At 37.1% G+C, this 26793-nt stretch overlaps 1 protein-coding gene across 1 annotated transcript in view; it reads right to left on the bottom strand.

The window, feature by feature from the left end:
- Positions 1-14748: 14748 nt before the first annotated feature.
- Positions 14749-26793, bottom strand: part of LOC122794944 — a 129873-nt gene continuing 117828 nt past the window's right edge. The window contains exon 5 of the mRNA XM_044063539.1: positions 14749-14879. Coding sequence (XP_043919474.1) covers positions 14749-14879 — 131 coding nt within the window. The remainder of the gene's footprint in view (positions 14880-26793) is intronic.

A 26793-nucleotide genomic window follows, 5' to 3' on the forward strand; every position in this document is an offset into this window, starting at 1 on the left:
CACACATAAATACATGAAAACATATTCGGAGGCTCTAAATAAAAATCTGCAAAAGCAACAGAGACCTCCAAAGCACACATCCAAGCAACCTCCACACCCCATCACCAACCATGAAACACATATTTCACATAATCAGTGTGCCATGCAATCACAGCCCATAACGCAAAATAACATACCCAACACACTAGTAATAGGCGACTCTATAGTCAGGCACACTGATGTCCCACTAACTAGGCTGGACAAGGAGAAGGTTACAGTTAGCTGCTTGTCAGGTGCCAGGATCCACCACATAACACAAGCACTCAGGTCACTCCAGAACAAGTACAAATATGACTCTGTCATTGTCCATGTTGGTGTGAATGACCTGAGACATACCTCCCTGGACTCATGAAAAGAGACATGGAAGAGCTCTCTGATCATGTAGCCCAGGCCGGTATGACCCTGACCCTGAGTAGCATCCTGCCCTCACCAAGAATTATGCCACAGTATAAAGAAAAAAATGATCAATTTCATCAATTGGCTATGTTTCTGGTGTCATTCAAAGGGAATCCAGTATCTGTCCGCCTGGGATGACATGCTCGACAAGCCATGTTGCTTCACAAGAGATGGCTTGCACTTGTCACCCTTAGGCTTTCGAATACTGGCCAAGGCTCTTGCCACCCCCATAGTGCCTTTTTTAGGAAAGGCTCAAAAGACAAACCCACCACCATAAATAGCACAAGTAACCAAAAACTGAGGGTAATGCTACTCAATGCCAGACGTCTAAACCTCAAAATGCACGCACTTTAGGCACTCCTCAGTATGGAGAACATCAACATCTGTGCAGTAACAGAGACCTGGTTTAAGGCTCCTGAGAGCACCCCAGCACTACTAGGCTATAACTCATACCATACCTTTTGGCCAGAGAACCAGGACTGAAACACAAAAGGTGGGGGCGTATCCATATTCATCAAGGATACCCACACCTCCAGGTTAGTGGCACAGCACAATGCATCAGAGATCATCCATGTGCAACTAACAATGGGCAAAACTGCAATCCAAATTGTAGCTTGCTACAGATCACCCACCATGGCCCAGGACCCCCATTCCGCATTTCTGGAAACACTGGTAAATATGAAGGTCCTACCAAACTCCCTAATATTGGGTGATTTCAATTACCCAAGCATAAACTGGGAGAACTACTCAAGTACTAACTCCCTTGCCCAACGCTTCCTAGAATTTATAAACTCGAACACCCTGGATCAACTGGTCAATACCCCCACCAGAGGGAACAACATATTGGACCTGGTCATCACCAACATGGGCAACCGGTGTTCCACACCGGAGGTCAGCCCCTCGCTGGTTAGATCAGACCATAGACTAATCACTCTGGATATCCACATTCTGCCCCCACCCCCAATCAAGGATATCCACATTCTGCCCCCACCCCCAATCAAGGAAACCACCATGAAAAACTTTTCAAAAGCAAACTTCACGTTACTTAAGACCGAGGTGGAAAGGTTCACAGCCCCCATGCTAAAGGACAATGCTGTCCAAGCTGCTGAAAACTTTACAAAGGCACTCTATGAGCATCTGCATGAATGCATGGATCGTGCTATTCCAAGTAAAACAAAGACTCACTCCTCCAAGAAAAGGAAACCAGTCTGGTGGACTCCTGCCATAAACAAACTATACAACAGAAGGAGGAAACTAGTACAGAAAAGAGTAAAATCCCAAGAAGGAAAGACATCCCTGATCAGTATCAGCAAGAAACTATGATCCCTCATTAAATCATCCAAGGCTAGTTTCGAAAGAAAAATTGCCAGTGACTCCAAAGATAACCACAAAGCATTCTTTAGCTATGTCAAGAACCTAAGTGGAAACTCTCACATCTGCTCTGAGTTGGTGCAGAAAGGCACAAAATACACTGAACCAACAGATATTGCCAACATTCTGGTAGACAGGTTTAGTGCAAACTTCACCCCCCTCTCACCCCCTAAAGGACCCATAACCATACCAGAAGAATGTAGGGCCCCATCAATCACCAACACACAAGTTAAAACAGCCCTATACAAAGCCAAAAACACAGCTTCAATGGGACCGGATGGTGTCCCAGGCTGTGTCTTACAAGAGCTCCAAAATGAACTAACCCCTCACCTAAACACACTGTTCAAACTCAGCTTCTCTACAGGCCACGTACCCACAGAGTGGTGCACAACAACAGTTATCCCGCTCCACAAAGATGGAGCCACAATGGACCCCGGAAACTATCACCCTATAAGCCTGACTAGCCTGGTCTGCAAGTCTATGGAACGCATCATCATGGAACTCATTAACAGAAACATTGGGAACCTCCAAACCTTGAACCCTACCCAGTTTGGCTTTGTTAAGGGCAGATCAAGCCTCCTAAACCTGGTGGACTTCTTTGAGATGGTTACCAAGGCATTAGATGAGGGAAAGGAGGTCCACACAGCCTACCTAGACCTTGAAAAGGCTTTCAACACCATTCCCCATTCTAGTATTATAGACAAGCTCACCAGCTTGGACATAAACCCCTATGTCATGAGATGGGTTTCCAACTGGCTCATGGATAGAACCCACATGGTGAGAGTTGCAGGCTCTACGTCCGACTCTAAACCAGTTACAAGTGGCATCCCCCAGGGCTCAGTCCTAGGACCCCTCCTGTTCAGTATATACTTCTCAGAGGTACAGGCAAGCATAGGAGGACTATGGCTGACCAAGTTTGCAGATGACTGCAAACTAGAGGCCATAATTGATTCTTCGGTATATACAGACACCCTCCAGATGGGTCTCACTGAGACGGATACCTGGTGTCAAAATCATGGCCTCAAGCTAAATGCCAAAAAGTGCATAGTCATCCCCTTTGGAAAAAACAAAGTACCCATGAACTACCACATAGGTGGTAGTCCCCTAAATACAGAAAATGTAATAAGGGATTCATAAGTTCATAGGTTCATAGGTTCATACTAGGCTATCTGCCCAAGGGCATTTATAAGCCTAGCCCATAGTTATGTGGCTTTCGCCACCCCTTTAGTTTGAATAAAAACTATGCCTATCATTTTTCTGTGCCTCTGTCAAGCAGTGACACTGAAGTAATCCCTGGGGTATATCTGCGATCTCCCATCCATTGGTCAAGATTCCTCTTGAACAAGGCCAGCGAGGTGCTCTGCCTCACATGTACCGGGATTTTGTTCCACAGCATAGGGAGTCTCTGGGTGATGAATCTGTCCCTCCAGCACATTCTATTTATAACCGTGTCAAGGTTTAAGTCTCCTGCCCTTGTGGTTCTGAGGGATCTAGATTTTGAGGTGAAGCATATTCATCAAATCTGGGTTTGACATGGCCTTATATGTCAGGCACAGGTCACCTCTGAGCAAGCGGTATGAGACTGAATAGAGCTGGAGTTCTTTCAGTCAGGCAGCATAAGACATATTTTTGAGACCCTTTATCCTTTTGGTGAGGAACTTTTGGGGCCTTTCAAGCTGCAGCAGGTGTTTGGTCATATACATTCGAGGGCATTGTACTCAATCATAGGTCTAATGAGTGATGAGTACAGGGGGATGATGACCTCCCTTGATCTAGATGTGAATCCCTTCATGATCAGGTGGGCGATATAGAAGGTTTTCCTAACTACTTTAGCAACATGAGTGTCAAAAGGCTACTGTCAACTTGGGTCCCCAGATTCCTGATGACTTTTCTGTGCTCAGTGGATTGCCACCTATATGGTAGCTAGGGTAACCTTGTTTTTCCCAAAGGGTATGACTATGCATTTTTGGCGTTTAACTTCAGGCCATGGCTCTGGCACCAGTTATCCATTTCTGTGAGGCCCTTCTGGAGGATATCTGTGTCAGATGTGTTTTCGACTATGGCGTTTGCAGTCATCTGCAAACTTTGTCAGCCATAACCCTCCTGTGTTTGCTTGTACTTCAGAAAAGTAGATGCCGAACAAGAGTGGACCCAGGACTGAGCCCTGTGGGACACCACTTGTGACAGGCTTTGAGTCTGACATGGCTCCAGCAACTCTGACCCTGTGGGTTCTGTCACTTAGCCAGTTTGCAACCCATCTTGTGATGTATGGATTTACATTCAAGCTGATGAGTTTGTCAATGATACCTGAGTGGGGTATTGTGTCGAAGGCCTTTGCCAGGTCGAGGTAGGCTGTATGGACTGCCTTTCCCTCATCAATGGCCTTGGTGACTGTCTCAAAAAAGTCAACCAAGTTTAAGAGGCAGGATCTGCCTTTGACAAAGCCAAACTGGGTTGGATCCAAAGTCTGCAAGTTCCCTATGTCTTTATTTATGAGTTCCATTATGATCCTCTCCATGGCTTTGCAGATAAGGCTTGTCAAGCTAATGGGGCGGTAATTTCCAGGGTCTGTGGAGGCACCGCCTTATGAAGTGGGACCACAGTATCCTGAGGTGAGGCTAAGATTAAACAGCTGTCCTAACTGTGGGTTTAATTCCTCATTGAGTTCATGAAGCACACAGCGGACACCATCCGGTCCCATGGATGCTGTGTTTTTGCCTTAGTGAGGGCAGTTCTCACCTGGGCGTTGGAGATGTTTGGGGCTACAATCCTCTGGAATAGATATCTCTCCTTTTGGGGGTTTGCACTGAACCTGTCAGCCAGTATGTTAGCAATGTGTGTAGGTTCAGTAATTTTCACATCATTTTGAACTAATTCTGAGCATATCTGGGAGTTTCCTCCTAGGTTTCTAACATAGCTAAAGAAGGCCTTATGATTGTCTTTAGAGTCCTTGGCGATTTTTCTCTCAAAATTTGCCTTGGATGATTTTATGAGAGCTCTTAGTTTTTACTTATAATGATCAAAGGTGTCTTACCTTTCAAGGATTTTGCTCTATCTTGTAGTAGCTTCCTCCTTTTGTTGTAGAGCTTGTTTATGGCTGGGGTCCACCAGACTGGATGCTTGCCTTTGGTACAGAGAGTCTTAGTTTTGTTTGGGATTGCCTGATCCATGCAGTCCTGTAGGTGCTGGTAGAAGGCATTTGTAAGTGATTCAGCGGTTTGAGTAATGTTTACCACTGGCTCAGGGGCCTTAAAGGAGACCACACTAGTTTTTAGAAGTGTGAAATTGGCTTTTGAGAAGTTTTTCACTGTGGTCTTTTTTGTTTCAGGTGTGGATTGAATGACGACCTCCACCGAGATTCGTTTATGATCTGATGTCACCAGAGAGGGTATACTTCGGTGTTGAACATTTTGATCCCATGTTCGTGATGATGAGATCAAGTATGTTTTCTCCTCTTGTGGGGATGGTGACTAGTTGTTCCATGGCATTTGAGTTCATGAACTCCAGGAATCTTTGGGTTAGAGTGTTCGGGCTTGAGTAGTGTTCCCAGTCTATATTAGGGTAGTTGAAGTCACCTAGTATGATGGTGTTTGGAGATACATTTATCCACTCCAATGTTTTCAGGAAGGCCATGTGGGGTTCCTGAGTTTGAGAGGGTGGCCTGTAACATGCTACAAATTGCAGAGCAGTCTTGCCTATGGTTAATTGCACCTGGATGGTCTCCGATGCATCGTCGTTGCCACCAACCTTGAGGTGTGGGTGTCCTTTATGAATATGGACACCCTCCTTTCTTGGTGTTGTCCGGATTTTGGGGCCGGAACGCATGATATGAGGTGAAACCTGTTAGTGCTGGGGTGCTCTCAGGAGCCTTGAACCAGGTTTCTGTCACAGCACAGACATCGATGTTCTCCATATTGAGAAGGGCCTCGAGTCGTGCATCTTGAGATTGAGACTTCTGGCATTGAGCAGCATTACCCTTAGTTTTTTCCTTTTGGTGTTCTAGGGTGGTAGGTTTAGAATTTGAGCCTTGCCTAAAAAGGCACTATGGGGTGGCAAGAGCCTTTGCCAATATCCGGAAGCCCAGGGTGACAGGTGCAAGCCGTCCCTTGCAAGCAGCGTGGCTTGTCCAGCATGTCATCCCAGGCAGACAGACATTGGATCCCCTTTGAATGACACCAGAATTTAAGCCAATTATTAAAGCTGATCATCTTATCACTGTATTGTGGCATCATTCTAGGTGAAGGTAGGATACTGCTCAAGGTCAGGGTCATACCTGCCTGGGCTACATAATCAGAGAGCTCCTCAATGTCCCTTTTCATGTAGTCCAAGGAGGTACGTCTCAGGTCGTTGACACCAGCGTGGACAATGACTGAGTCGTGCTGTACCTGCTGTTGAGAGACCTGAGTGCTTGCGTTATGTGGTGGATTCTAGCGCCCGACAGGCAGCTTACTGTGACCTTCTCCTTACTCAGTCTGGTGGGGACGTCAGTGTGTCTGACTATGGAATCACCAATGACAAGTGTGTCTGGCATTTTGTTTGGCTTTAAGGGCTGTGACTGTTTGACACTCTGTCTGTGTGGTCTATGTGTTGCATGTGTTGGGTCGTGAGGTGGTAGTTGTTTGGGTGTCTGCTTTGGTGGCCTCTGCTGTTTTGGTAAATTTTGAACAGAGCCTCCGAGTATGTCTTTGTGTGAGTATGTGTATGATTTGAAGTTGTGATGGTACCATGTGTGACTGGGTATGTATTGTGTGTGGTTACCTTCTCCTCCTGTCTGGTCTTGCCAATCCTATGTTGAGAGAGCTCAGCCTCCAGTTTGGCCGTATAGTTGCATCTCGCATGTATTTGTGTTTTGTGGGAGAAGGAGAGGATTGTCTGTGTACATGAGGCAATTGTAACATTGTCTCAATATTCCCAGGTTCACCAGTTGAGCTGGAGAGGACACTAGCAACTGATCCCTCGACATACTAGAAGTAGTAGATAAAGAGACTTTCAAAGGACTCGGGGAAGTGGGTTTTAGGCTGGTGGGGTACTATCTATAATAAGAGTGCTTTATCAAGGTGCAAGTACTGTAGGAGTAAGTGCTAGGCTTTACAGATAGAGAATAGTCTACTTGGGAATCAAGTAGAGATGAACTTTTCAGTTATAGGATATGCTGGTTAGATCAGCAGTACAGATCGAGGAAGGTAGTTCTAAGGAAAATTTGAAGAGTGGAATTTAGATGTCCCGAATAGTTTAACCTTGTTTAACCGCTGCTGCTCTTGTGTGCAACAGTGGCAACTCTTTTATAGCAGGGGCTGAAGGGAGCTAGGAATTGGCCCAAAACGACCAATGGACTACTAGTTTCTGGCTGAAACTTCACCAAATCAGACAAAAAGGCTCAGTGCTTCCCACTCCCACTGGTAAGCAAAGAAACTTCCTCCTTCCTAATAAGGCAATGGATCAGTAACAGGAACTAAAAACAAAGCCCAGGGATCAGCAACTCTGAAACTGGACTACTCTAGTTCAGTGGAAAACAAGATATTTGTTTTGTTTTATTACAGAGATAAGGAAAAAAACAGACAGTAAATGCTATAAATGCTGTAAATCGGCTAGCGCACTTTAGTGTGTAGCCTACAGAAACAATTTGCAACAATTAGTAACTTAAAGTGCAATAAACAGTGTAAAATGCAGAAATCACTTAAAGTAGCAGTAAAACAGGCGAAATGCAGTCGCTAGCTTAATAACAGTGGGAAAGCCACAAAAATACTTATATCTGGTAGAAAGTCACTCTTTTAGCTCTCTGCTGCTTGGATCACTCTGCAGGCCACCACGAGGATCTGTGCTGAGTTGGTACAAGCTGGAAAACGCGTGCTTTATAGCAGGGGGCTGAAAGGAGCTAGGAATTGGCCCAAAACGACCAATGGACTACTAGTTTCTGGCTGAAACTTCACCAATTCGGACAAAAAGACTGCTCAGTGCTTCCCACTCCCACTGGTAAGCAAAGAAACTTCCCTCCTTCCTAATAAGGCAATGGATCAGTAACAGGAACTAAAAACAAAGCCCAGGGATCAGCAACTCTGAAACTGGACTACTCTAGTTCAGTAAGGCGGGAAAACAAGAGATTTTTTTTTTACAGAGACAAGGAAAAAAACAGACAGTAAATGCTATAAATGCTTTTAAGCGGCTAGCACACTTGAGTGTGTTAGTCTGCAGGTAAAATTAAGCAACAAATAACTTTTTAAGAGTGCAAAACAGTTAATCAACACAAAAACAGTTTAAATAGAATGCGGAGCTGTATAAACAGGCTAAGATGCAGTCGCTAAGCAGTAAATATTCAAAAAGCCAGAAAAAAATACTTAAATCAGTTATCCCCAGTTGGATCTGGGGACCCAAGTAGATAGTAATCTTTCCTTTGATAATCATATTGCCAAGGTGGTTAGAAAATCTTTCTATGTGGCTCACCTACAAAAGGGTTCGCATCTAGAACAAAAGACGTTATTGTGCCTCTCTACTCATCACTCATTAGACCCATCATAGAATACAATGCCCCATTTGGGATGTACCTTACAAGACACCTGCAACAGCTGGAAAGACCACAAATGTCCCTCACCAAGAAGATTACTGGCCTCAAACAGATGACCTATGCAGCCTGACTCAAGAAACTCTAGCTGTACTCGGTTGCATACCGCTTACTCAGAGGTGTTCTCTGCCTGACATACAAGGCCATGTCCAACCCAGAATTGATGGACATGCTCCACCTAAAAAAAAAACAAATCCCGGAGAGCCACACACTCTAGAGATATAAACCTCACCACAACGATAAATAGGACATGCTGGAGGGATAGATTCCTGTCCTAGAGACTCCCCATGCTTTGGAACAGGATTCCAATATACATCAAGCAGAGCCCCTCACCAACACTCTTCAAGAGAAAACTTGACGGGTGAATGGGAAACAGAAAATTTACCCCGGGGATCACTGCAGTGGCTCTGCTGGACAGTGGTGTAGGGAACTAATGGATCTGCTGGACAGAGGCACAGGGAACTAATCTAAGGGGTGGAGAAAGCCAACACATTCTGGCTAGGCTTATAAATGCACTTGGGCAGATAGCGTAGTACTTACCTATGAACCTATGAACCTAAAGGATCTACAGTGTGAAATGTAATATTTTGAGAATCTTCTAGTAAATGATGGCACCCATTCTTAATCTCCTTTGCTGTAATGTGAACAATCTTAGTAACCTTATTAAGAGAAAGGCTCTTTTTATTGCTTAAAATGTATGGTAGTCACCCGGTAGCCCTGCAGGAGACACATCTAGGCCAAAGGTATTGGTTCCTTAGGATTTATGAAGGTATATAAACTTAAGCATTAATAAAAGGAGTTTTCTCCTTTGCTGTAACGTGAACAATCTTAGTAACCCTATTAAGAGAAAGGCTCTTTTTATTGCTTAAAAGGTATGGTAGTCACCTGGTAGCCCTGCAGGAGACAAATCTAGGCCAAAGGTATTGGTTCCTTAGGTTTTATGAAGGTATATAAACTTAAGCATTAATAAAAGGAGTTTTAAGGTATTAAGACAGTCTTCATACCTGAATGGGAGGAGAAGAGTGGTGTAAATTTTGCAAAGAGCTACATGACAGCTTCAAATGACTGACTGCACAATGCATACCCAGGGTCTGTCTGTGGCAATAAAGGAAACGGGTGGAGCAATGGTAACAGTAGCTTCTCTCTCCAAAAACTAAATGTGTCCTGTTTAAAGAATCATAACCACTGTGTTACATTTTGCTGAGGGATATATATTTTTTACAGGGGACTGGAAATAAGTACTCACTAAAAAAGAAGTGAGCACCAGTCCAAGACAGGTTAAATTACCTAAGATAAGCAGGTAGATCATAGCCTATGCTCAAAATAAGAGTGTGACAGATCTTGGATAGAAAACATCTCAAGATGAAGATATGAGCTGTGTTTTCTACTTAGCAAAGTCTGGGACTTGGCCAAAAAGAGAAAAAAAATATATAAATCTTATCAGGAACCAGAAACTTGCACTGATACCAGCATCCAAGGGAACATGAATGACTGAAGAAGTCCAATATGCTTAACAAGCAAGAACAAAAATTTTAAACTTTTAGAATAAATTATATTTGGATTACAGTTGCTGCTTTGGTTGGTGTGTTCCATTAGGACCAGGTATTAATGCAACTGTTTAGCTCTTGGTTTTGTGTTTGCGCTGGTCAATTGTATATTTTTTGGATATACGCAATCAGAAAAAGTATCTTCTCTTAGGGGTTTATCATAGGTCATCTTGTCCTCTTGTATCATGTGCCCTTGATAAAAAAATGTTGCTCAGAAAATATAGAATACTTGCTAAAGCTTTGGTAAGTCACTTTATATATATATATATATATATATATATATATATATATATATATATATATATATATATATATATATATATATATATATATATATTGTTCCTCAATTTAGAATATGTATGCAAGAAACAATGCAATATATTTTCTTTTGAGGGAATGAACAACATAGGATACTCTGAAATTAATGTTCCGTGATATGTTAGTTAGTCATATAAATATACCTAGACAAGAGTCTTCTAGAAGGTTTATGGAATCCAGAGAGTTAATAAGACAGTTTAAAATTAGTATGAAGATTTTAAGCCAAAACCAGAAAGAACTTTTGTGTGCTGCTATAAGGGAGGCCCAGCAATATAGAGATCATAGAATTGTAGGATCAGAGAAGAATACTAGGCTAATGACACTACAGGGCGTTTTTAAGCCTAGTTATATTTCCCAGAAATATTACGAATGCGTTGTTCCTTAGGTTTTGTGATATATATATAAACTTAGGCATGAGCAGCTGAGCATTTTCAAGCTTCCGCTCTCTAACAGAAACATAGATGCCAGATCCAAGGTAAATTTATGATTTCTCATCCATTGATCCATGTTTCACTTTAATATAATGAATGGAAAGCCTTTTCCAGAGAAGAAGTTGCCTCTGACACATTACCTGTTCTAGCTGGTCAAGAGTATTTGTGTTTACAATGTCCAGGAATTTCTCAGCATGCATATTAGTGGTTGTGTATGATTTCCAGTCTATAGTGAGGTAGTTAAAGTCATCCATGAATATCGTGTTTGGTTGATTGGGGACTGTCTCCAGTAAACTGAAGTATGTGTCATGCATTTTCAAGGTCACAGAGAGGAACCTGTAGCTTACATGGATATCATATGGGACTTTGCCAATGGTAATTTGGATGTGGAGAAGTTCAAGCATATCGTACTACTTGACCAGCCTTGAAGTATTTATGTTTTTGATGTAAATTGAAATGCCTCCACCTTTTATTCCTTTCTGTGCAGTGGGTGCTCTGAATGTGTGGAAGGCATTGTAACCCTACCCTACCAAGGTGCTTTCTGCAACTTTAAACCAAGTATGAGTAACTGCACAAACCTCTACATTCTCCAAGGTGAGGAGAACATGCAGGTGGTGGAGTTTCTTGTTTATAAACCTGGCACTGAGCAACTGTAACACCTTTAAATATTCTTCTGATGGTTTATGTTGGAAGGCTTATCAGATTGGCGCTGTCTTAAAAAGACACTATGAAGGAGGACAAGGTTTTAGCCATTATACTAAAGCCTAAATGGGACAGGTGCAAACCATTCCTGGAAAAAGTAACATGTTCTGTCTACCATATCCTCCCAGGCTGACAAATATTGTACCAACTTTGAATGACACCAAATTCTAAGACAATTGTTAAAGTCAATTATCTTCTGTTGATATTTTGGCATCATCCTTGGAGAAGGTAGAATGTTGCTTAATGCAAAGCTCCTACCAGTCTGAAACAGATGGTCTGAGAGCTCTAGCATGCCCCTCTTCATATAGTCCATGCAGGTACGTCTCAGATCATTTACACTCACATGGACTATGACTGTACTCGTGCTTACAGTTTAATGACCTGAATTCATGCATGATATGTTGGATCTTGGGCCCTGACAGGCAACTGACTGTGACTCACTCCTTACTCAGCCTGTTGAGTGGGACATCTGTGTGGCTCACAATGGAATCCCATATGACCAAAATATTGGGTTGTATGTTGTTTGCCTTATGGGCTTAGTGGTTGAGATGCCATGAGATGTAGCTGTAAGTGTAATTGCGGGTGTTGCTTTGGTAGACTGCTTTTGAGGTTGCTGGGAATATATATTTATACATATATATATATATATATATATATATATATATATATATATATATATATATTTATACATATATATATATATATATATATATATATATATATATATATATATATATATTGTGGGTGCGATGCCTTTGGGGTTTAGGAAAATTACATTTGAGAGTCTCAGTATATATGGATCTATGTGTCCGGATCAAAGTGTGGTGGGTGTAGTGTTTGTGTTTCTGACTCACATACTGTATCAGTTTGTTTAAGAATTAAGTTGTCAGTAAACATGAGACAATTGCTACATTTCCTCAGGATAACTACATCCACAAAACTGGGTACAGAAATAGGAGGAAAGTCCATATATATATAACTTCAGATCCTTATTTTATGAATATTAGGGGATGGCACATGAATAGCATTTTAAAGAGCAGCACTGGTATCTGTTTTTGCAGTAAAACCCAATAAAAATACTAGATATTTAGAATCATATCTCAGACAACAAAATATGGAAAGAATGACCTTACAAATTCATGTCCCAAATTCTGAGGAGATAATTAGAAACCTAAGCTGAATTTTACATGCCTCCTAAGACTATTACACAATATTATATGCACAGGATGCAGTCATATAACTATCTGAAGCTCAAATGGAACAATTTCTTGAAGGGACAGAGTCAAACTTAGGACTATAAGCCATAAACATGGTCATACATTACTTAGGCCAGTAACTTATGATGAACTAGAAGAATCTATAAGAAGATAGAAAAGAGGGAAGTCTCCGGGTTTGGATAGTATACCGATTGAGATTTGGATGTTGCATGAGAAGGTAAATTAAATGACTATGGCTCAAATTCATGAACAGCCAATTATGCCAATCACTGAGTATACTGCCCCTTTGGCATCATACTCAATATGCAATGACTGGAATGTCCACAGTGCTTTACTAAAAGGATAGAGGGCATAAACAATATGTCCTACATGGACTGACTCAAAGCCCTTTCGCTATACTTGGTATCCTACAGACGTCTAAGAGGTGATCTGTGTATGGCATATAAGGTATCCTCTCACCCAATACTGTTGAATTTACTGTACGTCAGCAAGTTAAATGGCATCAGACATACTCAGTCAAGAGATCTAAACCTTTTCTGCAACATTAGCAGAAGGACTTGGGCGGACAGGTTTATCTCACAGAGGATACCACTGTTCCGGAACAGACTCCAATTCCATATAAATCAAAGCTCATCTCTGTCCATACTCAAGTGCAACTTGGATCTCGGGATGGGAATCAGAAAATGTACCCCAGAACTATCCCCTGTACTACTAGTGGACAGAGATGGCTCCTAAATGTTTTATCCCATGCATGGGTCCCATAAATTATCTATGGTATGATCCCAGTTATTCTCGCTAGTTATTTTCACTAGGGGTGGTGTGTAATTATTGACCATAGGATTTGTAAAGCCAATCTAACACCAAATGGGATAGGTTAATTCAAGCACCAAAAGGGAAATTGGCTAGGCTTAAAATGGCTCACATGGGCAGTTGACTAGTATTTACCTATGAACCTATAATAGACTTTTAAAGGCTGAGGCCCCTCCTCTGTCCTAGGCAGTGGTATCGGTCATACACACACAAGATAAAGTTTCCTTCCAACCTTCTTTCTATATATCCACATCAGTGCTAAACTATAATTATACATTTTTATGAACTTTTAGCTGTTTCTTTTGGGCCCTTAGCAGAGAAAATTTGAGTGTCAAACATACATGGTTTGGTCTGGTGGCCCTTACATTGGAAGATATTATTTGTTTGCAGATGACATATTACTGACATTAAGGAAACCACATGGCAATCTATATCAAGTCCTAGATATTCTGAAACAATTTAGAGAACTTTTAGGATATAGAATTGACTTGTCAAAACATAATGAGCTACTTCCTCAAGAACTTGAGCTACAATATCCCTTTCTAGCAGGAAGGGATACCTTACGATACTTGGGGATATGGTTTTACTTGGAATGCACATAAAACACAGAAATTAAATTTAGAAGAGCTGAGAAATATTCACTGAAGACAAATTAAAAAAATGGAAGAATTTAATAATGTACATGGATCAGAAAATTCAAGCCGGGACGGAGCCTGAATGGCTATCTGAAGGCAGCAAATTTCAGAGCTCCATAAATCAGTATCAAATTCAGGAAATTTCACTAATTTTTTCTAACAAAACTATTATAAATATTTAGTAAATAGTCTAAAGTAACAACATTTGGTGGATTTTTACAAGAAATTTTCTGTCAAAATACTAAGGAATCTTTACACAGCAACTGAAGAGATGAGTAACCAGAAGAACTCTCACGTTGAACTGACACTAAAAAAGGAACTGCAAAAGGTGACTACCACACTACAAGAACTATCTATGAAAATGGATGACTTCAAGACTAATCTACAAAATCTAAAAGAGAATTCACAGAAACAAACAGAAGTATTTAAAGAAATGCTTCAACAGCACCAGTCAAAAATAACAACCATTGAAACCTCTTTATCTGATATTGATGGAAGACTTAAGGAAGAGGAGACACAAACAGACTTTCTACTGAAACAAAACACATAGCTCTCTATAACAAAGTAGATGAATTAGAGAATAGAAAGAGAAGATCAAATATCAGAATAGTTGGGCTACCTGAGAATACAGAGGGGAAAAGACATGATTTATTTCTTAAATACATGGATACCAGAGGTTCTAAATCTTAAAGAAGGCTTTTCATATGGCATAGAAAGGGCACATCATGCTTTGGGAAATAAAATATCAGCATCATCCTCTTCTTCTACATCTGTGCCTCCAAGATCAATCATAATAAATTTTTTATCTTTCATGGACAAAGAACTGGTGTTAAAAACAGCATGGAGAAAAAGTCCTATAAAGTACAATCAACATCTCATAAGATTTGATAATGACTACTCCAATAAAGAACTGGAACAGAGGAAAAAGATATGGCTCCTAATAAAAGTTCTAAAACAAAATAATATTAAATCCCAAATAGCCTTTCCTGCAAAGATAAGGATACATCATCAAAGTGAAATGAGAAACTTCAACACGCTAGAAGAAGCCTTTTATTTTATCAAAAATAATAACATCATAACCATCCCAGAAAAAATGGAATGGTCACCACAGTCCATGAAGAGATCCAATGATAAAAATAGTTGGACCGATGTTAAAAAGAAGAAACAGAAAACTGAAACTAAATTACCTACTGCTGTGAAATCTCTCAAAGTATCAACTGAATCCTAACAACTAAAAACCCTTTAAATGGACTTAATGTGTTTTATAAAATTTTAATACCATACATATAAATTATACTTGAGAAAAAAGGGCAAATGTATGTTCTTATATTACCTCATACCAATTTATAATTCTAAGTTATTTTCTATCTAAATCTATCAATTCTAACATTTCTTCCCTTTCATCATGACATATGTCCTTTAATATTTCTCTATAAGTAGTTTGCTTACTGATCTCATATGTGAGTTATTTTTCTGTCTGTCTATAAATAAGTTTTAGCTATAAGTGTATCCTAAAATCGAGTTTGGGGCTGGTATTGCTTCAATTGAGAACACTATGGCATGTCTATGTGGTGATTAACTTGTTGATTTATACTTATTTAAGTGCACTCTTTAAAGAAACATGATCATATATTATAACATAAGCGGGATGAACAACTTTCATGATTTCAAATAATATCTGAAAATACAAAAATAATATGTTTGTCTGAAACATTTAATAAAGTAAAATATTAACTAATCCATATATACAGTATACTAGGGAAGCATAAGACTCTGATATATAAAAGAATTTGCCTAAAATTGTAAGATAATTATTTGAGCTTTTATCTGTGCTTCTCTTACGCAACCTGAGCTCAGAATATGACAGAATGGCAACTCTGAATTGGATGGTAGATGACAGTCAACTTTTATGTTAATGAGAGAAATGATATTAAAATAAAACCCTTTTTATTCTTTGTAGGAGACAGGCAGTAGGTTTTATTGTAAAAATGAGTCATGCTCAATTAGTAGGTATATTGTATTGCCTGATATTATGCTGAGATTGAAGCACTGCTGAGGAGCCTGTCAAGCTTTGTTATGTTTGAGAGTTAGCTACTTATAAGGTATCTCTGAACACTGCTACATTATGAATTAGCTAACAGTACATAAGCTATCCAGTTTAACAAAGGCTTACATTCTGAATTCAAGGGAGGTCTTGCCAGGATAATTCAAAACATTTCATAGACATAAACTACAAAATGTAGCTTTGTATAATTGTGGTTTATGATTGTTAAAAGACAAATGACTTGGAGAAACATGAATAGCATAACTGCGCAATATTAGAAACTCACCATAAAGCAGACTGACAAGATATTGAGATTTAATATGCTATACTCCATGGTACTATGCTTTGTACTACAGTGTTGACAGCTGCAGAGCTGAAAATTTGTGATTATGAGATTTAAGTACAGCCCTTTAGTGTTTACAGGTTCACAGGTTAGTACTAGGCTAACTGCCCTTGTGGGCCATTTTAAGCCTAGCCAATTACCCCATGTAAGAATCGAACCTGCACCTTGTGTCTGTAAGGTAAACACCTTAACCATTACACCAACCTCCCATTAGATTGAGAATGATTTAAATGAAGGATTGTTGTTACAAGCTGGCATTATGGATGCTGCATTTCAGTTGCTTAGTAATGACAATATTTTGGGGATGTTATTGATGGTAGATAGTTAATAAGGGGTAAGTACTATACAGTTATCATTTGGAGAATGGTTGTGAAAAATGACATTGGAGCCCCGATTCATGAGAAAAATCAGAGAGGAATTGATAATTTCATGATTAAAGATCTGGTTTAGCAAGACATATTCCTCTCCAATAGCTGTATAATGGTGATTTGACTGCACAATTAACTCTGTGAGCACCAATTGTAAGAACTTTACTCTTTTAGTATGTGAATATAAAGTCAAGCTAGTGCCACCTTCAGGAGATGACTAAGAGTAATAATTTTTTCTTTAATATTTGTGGAAACAGAGCTCATATTTCTGATTATAGAAGCTAAAAGATTTCAAATATGTAAAGATGAAGACTCATAATGTTGATTAATTCAGATTGTACAATCTGTTGTCTCCCATACTAGAAAACATGTGTCACTTTGGTGCTATAAAGCTCGGAAACTTAATATACACTGTATATTTCCTGCAAGTGCAGATTCACTAATAACCAGAATGTCTATTTAAATCTGATAATATAATACAGTGTATTTGTTGCAAATGTGTATTAATTTCTCTGATCCAGAGTTCAACACAGTAATTAGATAAACAAATTGACAAATGCTGTAATGTTCTGTTATATTAATATTTGAATACATTGATATATCCACTCCAGGTAACTTTATACACAACTTTCATAATAGATGTTATAATAAGAGCAAAATGTAAACATATAATATAGATTAATTTATCAGTTCCTTTAATAGGAAAGAAATGTATACAGTTGTTTATAAGTTGGATTTAAAATATGTAATCTTCAGAAATAGCTATTATATGTTTCAAGCTAGTCTGACAATGTTTTAAATAACTAGCGAATTTAATGAAATTCTATTATAAGGATATATATATTTGAAATACAAGTTATGAACAAATTCAGGGGAATAACTAATCTTTATTATAGATAGTTATGTTATGTTTGTGTTTATTTGATTAATTAGTAATGATTCATTAATGTATACTGATATAGATAAGCAAGTACTTCTGTTGCTGAATGACAATATGCATAAAGTTTTTTAATTGATTCCTTTCTATATAGGAATGTATATATGGAGCTCTAGTAAATGAAAAAAGGAAGTTACAGAGATAGTGCATCAATGTTTCAATCTGGTGAACTAGGAATGTATTACATTCCATGGTGGGCAAGACTTCATGTACAAAATAGTTTAATGTTATTTTTTTTTTTAGAAATTAAATCATTAATTAGTTTTATCAAGCCTGACATACTTCCAGCAATTATGTTAAAGTTAATATCTTACACTGAGATATATGGAAATTTACAAATTAGCATTTTTTATTGTTTGTAGAGGAGTTGAATTCAGTAAATATATTGACACCCTAAATACTTTCTTAAAATAACTTGACATGGATATCTTGTCATTATCTTTAAATATAAATGGTTTAAATAGCCCAAATAAAAGATCTAATTTATTAAGATATCTGAAGATAAATAGACCCCAATTAATCTTCTTACAGGAAACCCATTTCAAAATCAATGATAATTTTAGTTGGAATCCAAGTGATTATAGAACTTTAGCATGCTCCAAATTTAAATCTAAGAAAAGGGGGGTAACAATCTTATGGAGAAACAATTACCTAATCCCTGAAATAATATATAAAGATGGGCTTATAGCTATAGTCATAATGAAATTGAATAATAGGTTATGGACGTTAGCTAACTTATACTGGTTTCCTGGTATTGAGATAGGAATAGTTAAAAAACATTTAGATCAAATCATAAATATTTCTAAAGGGAATCTAATAATAGGAGGGGATTTTAATTGTATAACTGATTCTTCTGAAACTACTAATAAAAAATCTCCACGTTTATCAGCTACTGCAAAAATATTAAAAAGATGGGCTCAGTCACTAAAATTAATAGATACCTTTAATGTTATTGATAGTACCTCCCTGTTATTCTCTCATCGAGATTATAGGTATGGCACTCAAACTAGAATAGATAAAATGTTTAAATCACAAGATCTCCAATCAAAGATTACTTCTTTCTCAATAATCCCATGCCCTCTATCAGATCACAATTCACTAGTTCTAAAATTACAAGTAGACTTTAAACCACTACCATTCCTAACTAGAATACCCTCATACATTACAAAAATCAAAGAATTTAAACAATGGTTAGTGAATTAACTTAATATCTATTTAGATATAAACTACAATGCAGAAGTCAACATAGTAATGGTCTGGGATTCATTTAAAACTTATATTTATGGGAGAGTAATTGGTTGGTATAAAAATAAACTAAAAGAATGGGAATCTGAACTACAGGAAATACAAAAGAAACTTACATTATATAAATCAAAAAATCACATTAATTTAAACGAGCATAAGAAGGAAATAGAAGAGCTAAATAAAAGATACAACGATATATTAAACCATAAAACTAATTTAGCTATAGAAAGGTTAAAAATAAATTCATACGCTACTTCTCCAAAACATTTACGTAACTTGTCTGTTAAAGTCAAAATGCAGTCCAAATCTAATACTATTGCTAATATTCTACACAAAGAAAAATATAAGACGGTCTCGGACATAGGAGATATACTTGATGGTTTCAAATGTCATTACAATAAACATTATAAAGATAAAGATAATACAATGGTATCGATCCATTTTAGGAGATATGACCTCTAATATTAAATCAATACCTGATAGTTTACAAAGAAACTTACAAAAACCTATTACACTCAAAGAGGTCACAGATAAAATCAAAGATAGGAAATCTGGTAGATCTCCTGGAATGGATGGATTAATCTCAGAAATTTATAAGTTATTTCCCAAGAATATAATCACCTTGCTACATAAAACATTAATTGAAATTCAAACCCATGCAATTATTCCCCCTTCATGGAAACACTCTTTAATTATACCCATTTTAAAAGAAAACAAGGATGCCAGCCTATGCAGTTCATATAGGCCAATGTCATTATTAAATAATGATTATAAAATGTTTATGACCATCCTGGTAAATAGAATGAAAAATCAATTAAAAGAAATCATTAAAGATGATCAAACTGGATTTATTCAAAATAGACATACACATGACAATATCAAAAGAATACTAACTTTAATAGATTATTTAAATAAAGACAATACAGAAGCCTTGATAATAGGACTTGATATTGAAAAAGCATTTGGCTCCTTAAATTGAAACTATCGAATTAAAATGTTAGAAGCTTATGCATTCCCTCTTCTCTTTATTACATTTATGAAAAAAGTTTATGAAAATAATTTAGCTTATGTTAAATTAGGACCCTTTACTTCAAAACCCATGCAAGTTACGAGAGGTACTAAACAGGGATGCCCAATGTCACCCATCTTATTTGCATTGGCTATCAAACTATTGGCTATATTAGTACAAAACAATCCAAAGATAAAAGGAATAAATATATTTGACCATTATAACTCTAAGATCATACTCTTTGCTGATGATGTACTTTTAACTATTTTGAACTCAAAAGAGGTTTTAGATGAACTAGATATTCTGTTGGAGAAATTTCATAAGGTTTCAGGACTTTGTTGTAACAAACAAAAATCTAAATATCTTCTACTAAATAAAAAAAGGACATACAAATAGACAAGAACAGTATTATAGGGACACAAGCTACAACAATAAAATACTTAGGGATTGATTTATTTAATAATATACAAGATATAAAGGAAAATAATTATAAAATAATTATTGAGATAATAGAATATAATAATCTATTCTTAGTGTTTGAAGATAGACTTCAACTGATTGAAATGTTTTTTCTTCCTAAAGTCATATATATAGTACAAGCTATTTTGTTAATTCCTGAGAGATCTTATCTTAAGAAAATAAAATCATTATTACTAAGGTTCTTGTGGTACCCAAAAAAGAAACAGAATAACTTATACACATCATATACTACAATGTGATCAGAGAGGAATAAATTTACCAGACATTGAAACATATATAAATGCTTTGTTACTTAAAACTGTGATTGAATGGATTAACCCCAGTTATACATCCAAATGGAAAAAAATTACATACAACTATTATATTAAATGAAAACAAGCTTACTAAAATTCTACTATTATAGATATGAATAACACTCTGTGGTATGCATTGTGTATAAATATATAATATAACTAAACCAACAAAGACATATGTAATAAATCACATATATGATCATTTTAAAAGTTTATAAATATGAATACGGAATTAAAATACTGGTTTCCAACATTAATTCCCTTCAGCGTTGCTAAAAAATTTCTAGACAGAATACACAGAGACATATTCATTCACTGGGAACAGAAAAAAAACTAATTTTTGGTTACACTGTATAGAAAATCTAAACGTTTTGGATATACAATATATGATGACAACTTATAAATTAAACTCTCATGAATGGTTAATGCTTCAGAATATATTAACATACTCCAGGGATCTATGTAAGATAATAAATAATTCATCATTCCCAACTGTTCCTAAATTTATAAGTAGATTGTTTGAAATGATATTTAATAATGAAAATATGAGGAATGGAACCTTATTTATATAAGTTAATATCAAATTACAAATTAATACTCATAATAACATATTGGAAATTTATTACTAGAGGATATTCAATTCAATTAACCCCAGATGAAAAATCAAATATATTACTTTCAGTAAAACTAACCTCTAGTTCTCAATATTGGAGAATATTTACCTGGAAATTCCTACATAGATCCTTCTTAACTCCTGATAAAATCTCAAAAATAAATATCTCTTGCAATGGAGTATGCTGGAGATGTCAACAGTGTGATAAAGCTGACTGGTTTCATATATTTTATGATTGTATAAAAATTAAACCTTTTTGGGGAAAATATTAATCATTTCTTGCAGGCAATCTATACAGATAATTGTGTCTTGATCAAAGCTTTAATTTTACTGAATGTGTCTGAGGAGGTCTCTCAAACGAAAAACAATCTTTATGTTCTATGGACTATATTAGCTATAGCTAGAAAGTGTATAACAAAGAAATGGAAATCTACCAAAGTACCTGGAAGAGAAGAATTTCTAAGCTTATTGAAGAAGACAGCTTTAATGGAAATTAAAATCAAAGAATTAAGATTGTTTCCAAAACCAATAATTAATAATCCTTGGAGGAAAGTTTTGACATTGATTGATACTTTACAAATGGACCTAACCTCATCTTAAAGAAATTAATCTTAAGTAAATTTCATTATTTGTTTAAATTGTCATTATTTATTCTCACATGTCAGGCTACATGTAAATATGTATATAGTTAATTCTGTGGTTAATATGAATCTACTTTGAAAAAGTATTTATTATTGTTGGTTGATAATCAAAATAAAATAAAAAAAACTTTCTGAGTAAAAAAAAAAAGGAAAATTCAAGCCTTTCAGTTATTTCTGCTACCTTACCTATTAAACAAAGCTAACATCTCTTGGCCACCACCTTCATTTCAAGTGCATAATAAAGTAAATAGACTTATGAAAACTCATGTTTGGGAACCAAGAGTTGTATGGGATAATCTTCAGGTCCTGAGACAGGAAGGAGGTCTTGGTATTGCCAGATCTTTTAAGATATTGGTATGCAATAGGTTTAACTGACTTTCTCCAACTTCAAAACCCATACCATCATTCTTTATTGAAGACTATGATGTTTGAAATAATTACTTAACATATTCATGTTGATTTACGGGGTAAATTCTTTGGAGGGAGCTGAAAGAATAAAAAAATTAGCATATTGGATTGGTTAGGAAAAGGTATTCAGGGAGTTAATGCATAGGTCCCTCTCAGCTTTGAGTTAGGAGAACTTAATCCTGATAGAAGGCACCTTAAAAATGCTGCCACACAAACATTTTTGGCAGCTCTAGTGATATGGGACAAATCTACAGTACTGCTGCCAAATCATCAGTCAAGGGGAAGTGTTAAATGGGAAATGTGAGAATGGCTTATGGGTTACAGATGGAGCTACAAATATATAATTAGGTATTTTTACAAGGATACAATAAATGGGTTGGGTTAACAAGACAAAAATAAATTATATGGAACTGGCAAAATTCTTAATGGAAAGAAGACAAGATTCCTTTAATACTACACATCTTTTAAGCCAATGAGAGTAATTAGAAAAGGGGTGATGGATAGGCATAGACACAGATGGGATATATTACTGAATACCAAGACTGGAGAAGCACAATGGCAAAAAATAATCACTTTCCTAAGAACCCATGCAAAACTAAGAAAGTTCCAAATCTTTACCTGGAAATCTCTCTGTAAATATCTGTACACTCCTGTAAGACAGGGTGAGATTTACAATGGCACCAATATACAATGCTAAGGACACTAAACCAATAAGTTAAGTGATTGGCTATACACATTTTAAGGATATATTAAATTACAGCCTCTTAGAAATTAATAAGGTAGTTTCTGAGAGAACAGGTGGTCCTTGAAGGGAAAACTTATTTTGGGGGATTAAGTACAATTCAAGAACTTTCTAATCTAATCTAGCAATTACTGTTTTTAAATACCTTTATAAAATTATCCCTTCAGACATGGGCAGATTACATTAACAAAGTAACTCTGGTTATGAAAAAAATGATAGCAAGGAAGTGGATAAGCAGAACACATAGACATTTAGAGAAATAAGGCATCTCTTAATAAAAATAACGAATGAGGAGAAAGGGCTTTACAACTACATCAAAAGAGAAAATTCATAGAAAAATCGGCCCTGTTGGAGTGATGCTTCGATAACCTGGTAGTTGATAGCTGATGAGCTAAGAATCTGAGTCTTCTTCTTTCGGCTTTTTCCCGGTTAGGGGTCACCAAAGTGGATCACCTGTCCGCTCATGATTGGCAGTGGAGTTTTATGGTGTCAAGTTGCCAGCCCAGCACCCAACCTTCCACGGAAGGCACACACACGTACGCACTCAAACCTAGGGCCAATTTAGAGTATCCACTAAGAATCTGAGTAATTAGGATAAATGAAAAACATCGTCATCTAACTTTTTAAAAAATGCTATAATGGAATAGTATCTGTTATATTATGAATATGTTTATGTGAACATAATTTTTCAATATTTTGTCAAAAAAAGCAATGTTGGCCTTTTTAAACATATGTTTGTGTAATGGATATGGTGGAAATCTCAGCACTGCAAGTGGACAAGAGGTGGAATCCTACCAAGAGGAGAGGAAAGACAAGAACATATTCCTGTACTACCCTTTGACTCTAACAATGTTTGTCCTACTGTACATAGAAAACAGGCTTCCATTGCCCGCAGTTATCTGTGCTGCAGGAGACATATACAGATGCATACAATGCAGGTAAAGCAGGTTATTCTGTGTTCTACGCAACTGACCTTTCAAAAATCAGAAACAATCTTAGTAAAACAGTAGCCTGAATATCTCTGTCATTGATTTTCAATGTGGCTGGGTTGTTTGGTGAAGAGTCTGTTGGTACAATTCAAGAGACAACTATGTTTGGGAATCTCAGGTTATCCATTTTAAACTGTTCCCCTCTGCATAATCTTGAATTGCATTCAACCACTTTTAAGTAGTAATAAATGAACATTACCCACTGTGCAATGACTAGTGTACTGATTAATTTCACACAAGTCATTTTTCAAGATGTACTGGAAATGAATGAATTTTTACGTTATATACTTTCTGTTATGGCCATGGTTTGTTTATTTCTCTCAGTTTATTTACCAGGGTTGGGAATGGATCAGACTGGGCTATCTTCATGCCAGCTCAGTAGTTACAAACTAAAAGTATGACAATTAGCACTACAAAAACAGAAAGTACTATAGAGTAACAACAATGTGCTGAAATTCACATATTGAAGTAAAGGATGACAGGAAGTTAAGATGTTTAATAATATTTAATCTTTACCTAATATGTCTTGGGGGAACTATCTGGTCCTGAATGGTGCTGGTTAGATGTTGTATGATGGGGGGGGGGTTAAAATCATTGGAAAAAGCTTCAAAAAAGTAGACGGAGAGCAAGTGGGTATATTGAAAGTAATCTGACAGGCTTATTAAGCAGTACAAGGAACAGATTGGCTAAAAATATTAAAATTGATGGTGCTCACAGGAATAACACACTATTATTTGAAGGGGGGACTCCTGATAAGTGGTTAGGAAAGCCCTCATTATGTAGCAAAAGGCAGAGGGAGACAGGATGAATAGATAAGAAGTAGTTATTGAAACAACTAGTTAGCAAAATGTAAGCTGTAAATGGAACAAATGAAGCATAGAAAAGAAAGCAATCACAATGCTTCAGGGGAGACAGTGATATAAAAAAGAATTCACAGAAGAAAAAAGACAAAAGGAGGTAGAAAACATGTGTGTGCCGTAAAACATTTTGGAAGATTGTGTAGCCTTGAAAGTTTCTTGGTGGGGGGGGGACAGACACACAAGGAAGAAAAAATTTAGTTTTGATGTCAAAAAAAGAGCATAGCTCTAAATTACCATAAGAAAATGGGAAGAAAGAATTGTTAAATGGTACTGTATATAGTTGACTGTTTATGGTTGGGGGAGTTGGGGGGGGGGTTGAAGTGTGATAGTTGTTTAAGACAGCTGCAAATAAACTCAAGACTAAATGGCTGCTGGGTAATTAAACAGGGGTGACAGAATTACAAAGAAAGCAAGTGAAAGGCACTGTATGAAGGGAAAACGTAAAGAAAAAGGGAAGTAAGATATACATAAGAGGTAAGAAATGGGGTTATGAACAGTAACATAATATAAATGGTCTCATTAGCTAAAACTTGATAAAATGGTAGATTACTTGAGGGTCAGTGCGATACATGTTGTAATGTTGCAGGAAATGCATCTGGATCAGAGAGAACATGAGGATTTGATAAAAATGGATTCATGGAGGGTTATTACAAAAACATGATAGAAGGCAGGAGAAAAGTGGTAATTACATTAATTTCTAATGGGAAACCATTAACCATAGAAGAAGAAATAAGAAATTACCAAAGCAGGTAAGTCACGGTAAGTGGTTATTGAAAGGGAAACTAAATGATATTGGTTAATGTTTATGTACACCTTAAGAAGAAAGAAGGAAGAGACAAAGCAGATGCTAGATAAGTCCTAAATGTTTGAACAGGGGGTTATGGTAGCAGTGGGTGGATGGAATTTAATGAAGAATAGGGACGAAATAAGTGGTAGTTCAAGAAGGGAAGCAGTCGCCCCAGAAGGCAGGCTGCTATGAAGCTACTTAAAAACATATGGTTTAGCTGACACTGCCAAGGTACAGATGAGAAGGGAAGCTGCACATTCAATTCAGGAAGGGACAGTAGGTGGGCCAGGTTGGATCATATATATATATATTAAAGGAGCATATGCCTATGGTAACTAGTGTCATTAGACAGGAAACACCTAGAAAAGAACAAATAATGAGGCAGTGCAGATTTCCAGTGCACTGGTTAAAAAAATCAAAAAGGTAGAAAGGGTTACTAGCACAGATAAAAAAGCTTCTCACTGTACAAGACCAACAAGGGCAATAATGCAGAAGTGGAAAGACAGAAAGGGGAGAACTGGGACAAAAACAGTGGAAATGGAAAAAGTAAATTGACAGGAAAAGGAACAATTAAGGAGAGAAGTGCTGAGGGAAATCAAAGGGTTACAGCAGAGGCAGAATGATTTGTAAAAAGGACAAGTACAGGATGAGATAACTGAAGAGAAGATTGGGTGACTGTTTCATAGACCAGGTAGAAAGGTAATGGGTGGAAATAGGACAATTTTTTTGAAAATACTCAAAGAAACAAAAATATCTTCGGCAGAAGTTAAGAAAACAGAAGCTGGATAGACATATAACCAAAATCAGAGACATGAGGACAGGGAAAATACATCAGGACCCAGAGAATATTAGGAAAATCTTTAAGGATTTGTATACACACTTATATAAGAAGTAAAAGAAGGAAGACAGTTGAGCAGAGAATTTAAATGATTTTTGCAGATACTAAACATAAGTGAGGAGGAAGGGGAGAAATGGAAAGCAGCAACAGAAATGGCGGAGGTGGAAGGGT

The sequence above is a fragment of the Protopterus annectens genome, chromosome 2.part1, assembly GCF_019279795.1.
Source record: "Protopterus annectens isolate FY-2018-M chromosome 2.part1, PAN1.0, whole genome shotgun sequence".
Lineage (NCBI taxonomy): Eukaryota > Metazoa > Chordata > Ceratodontiformes > Protopteridae > Protopterus > Protopterus annectens.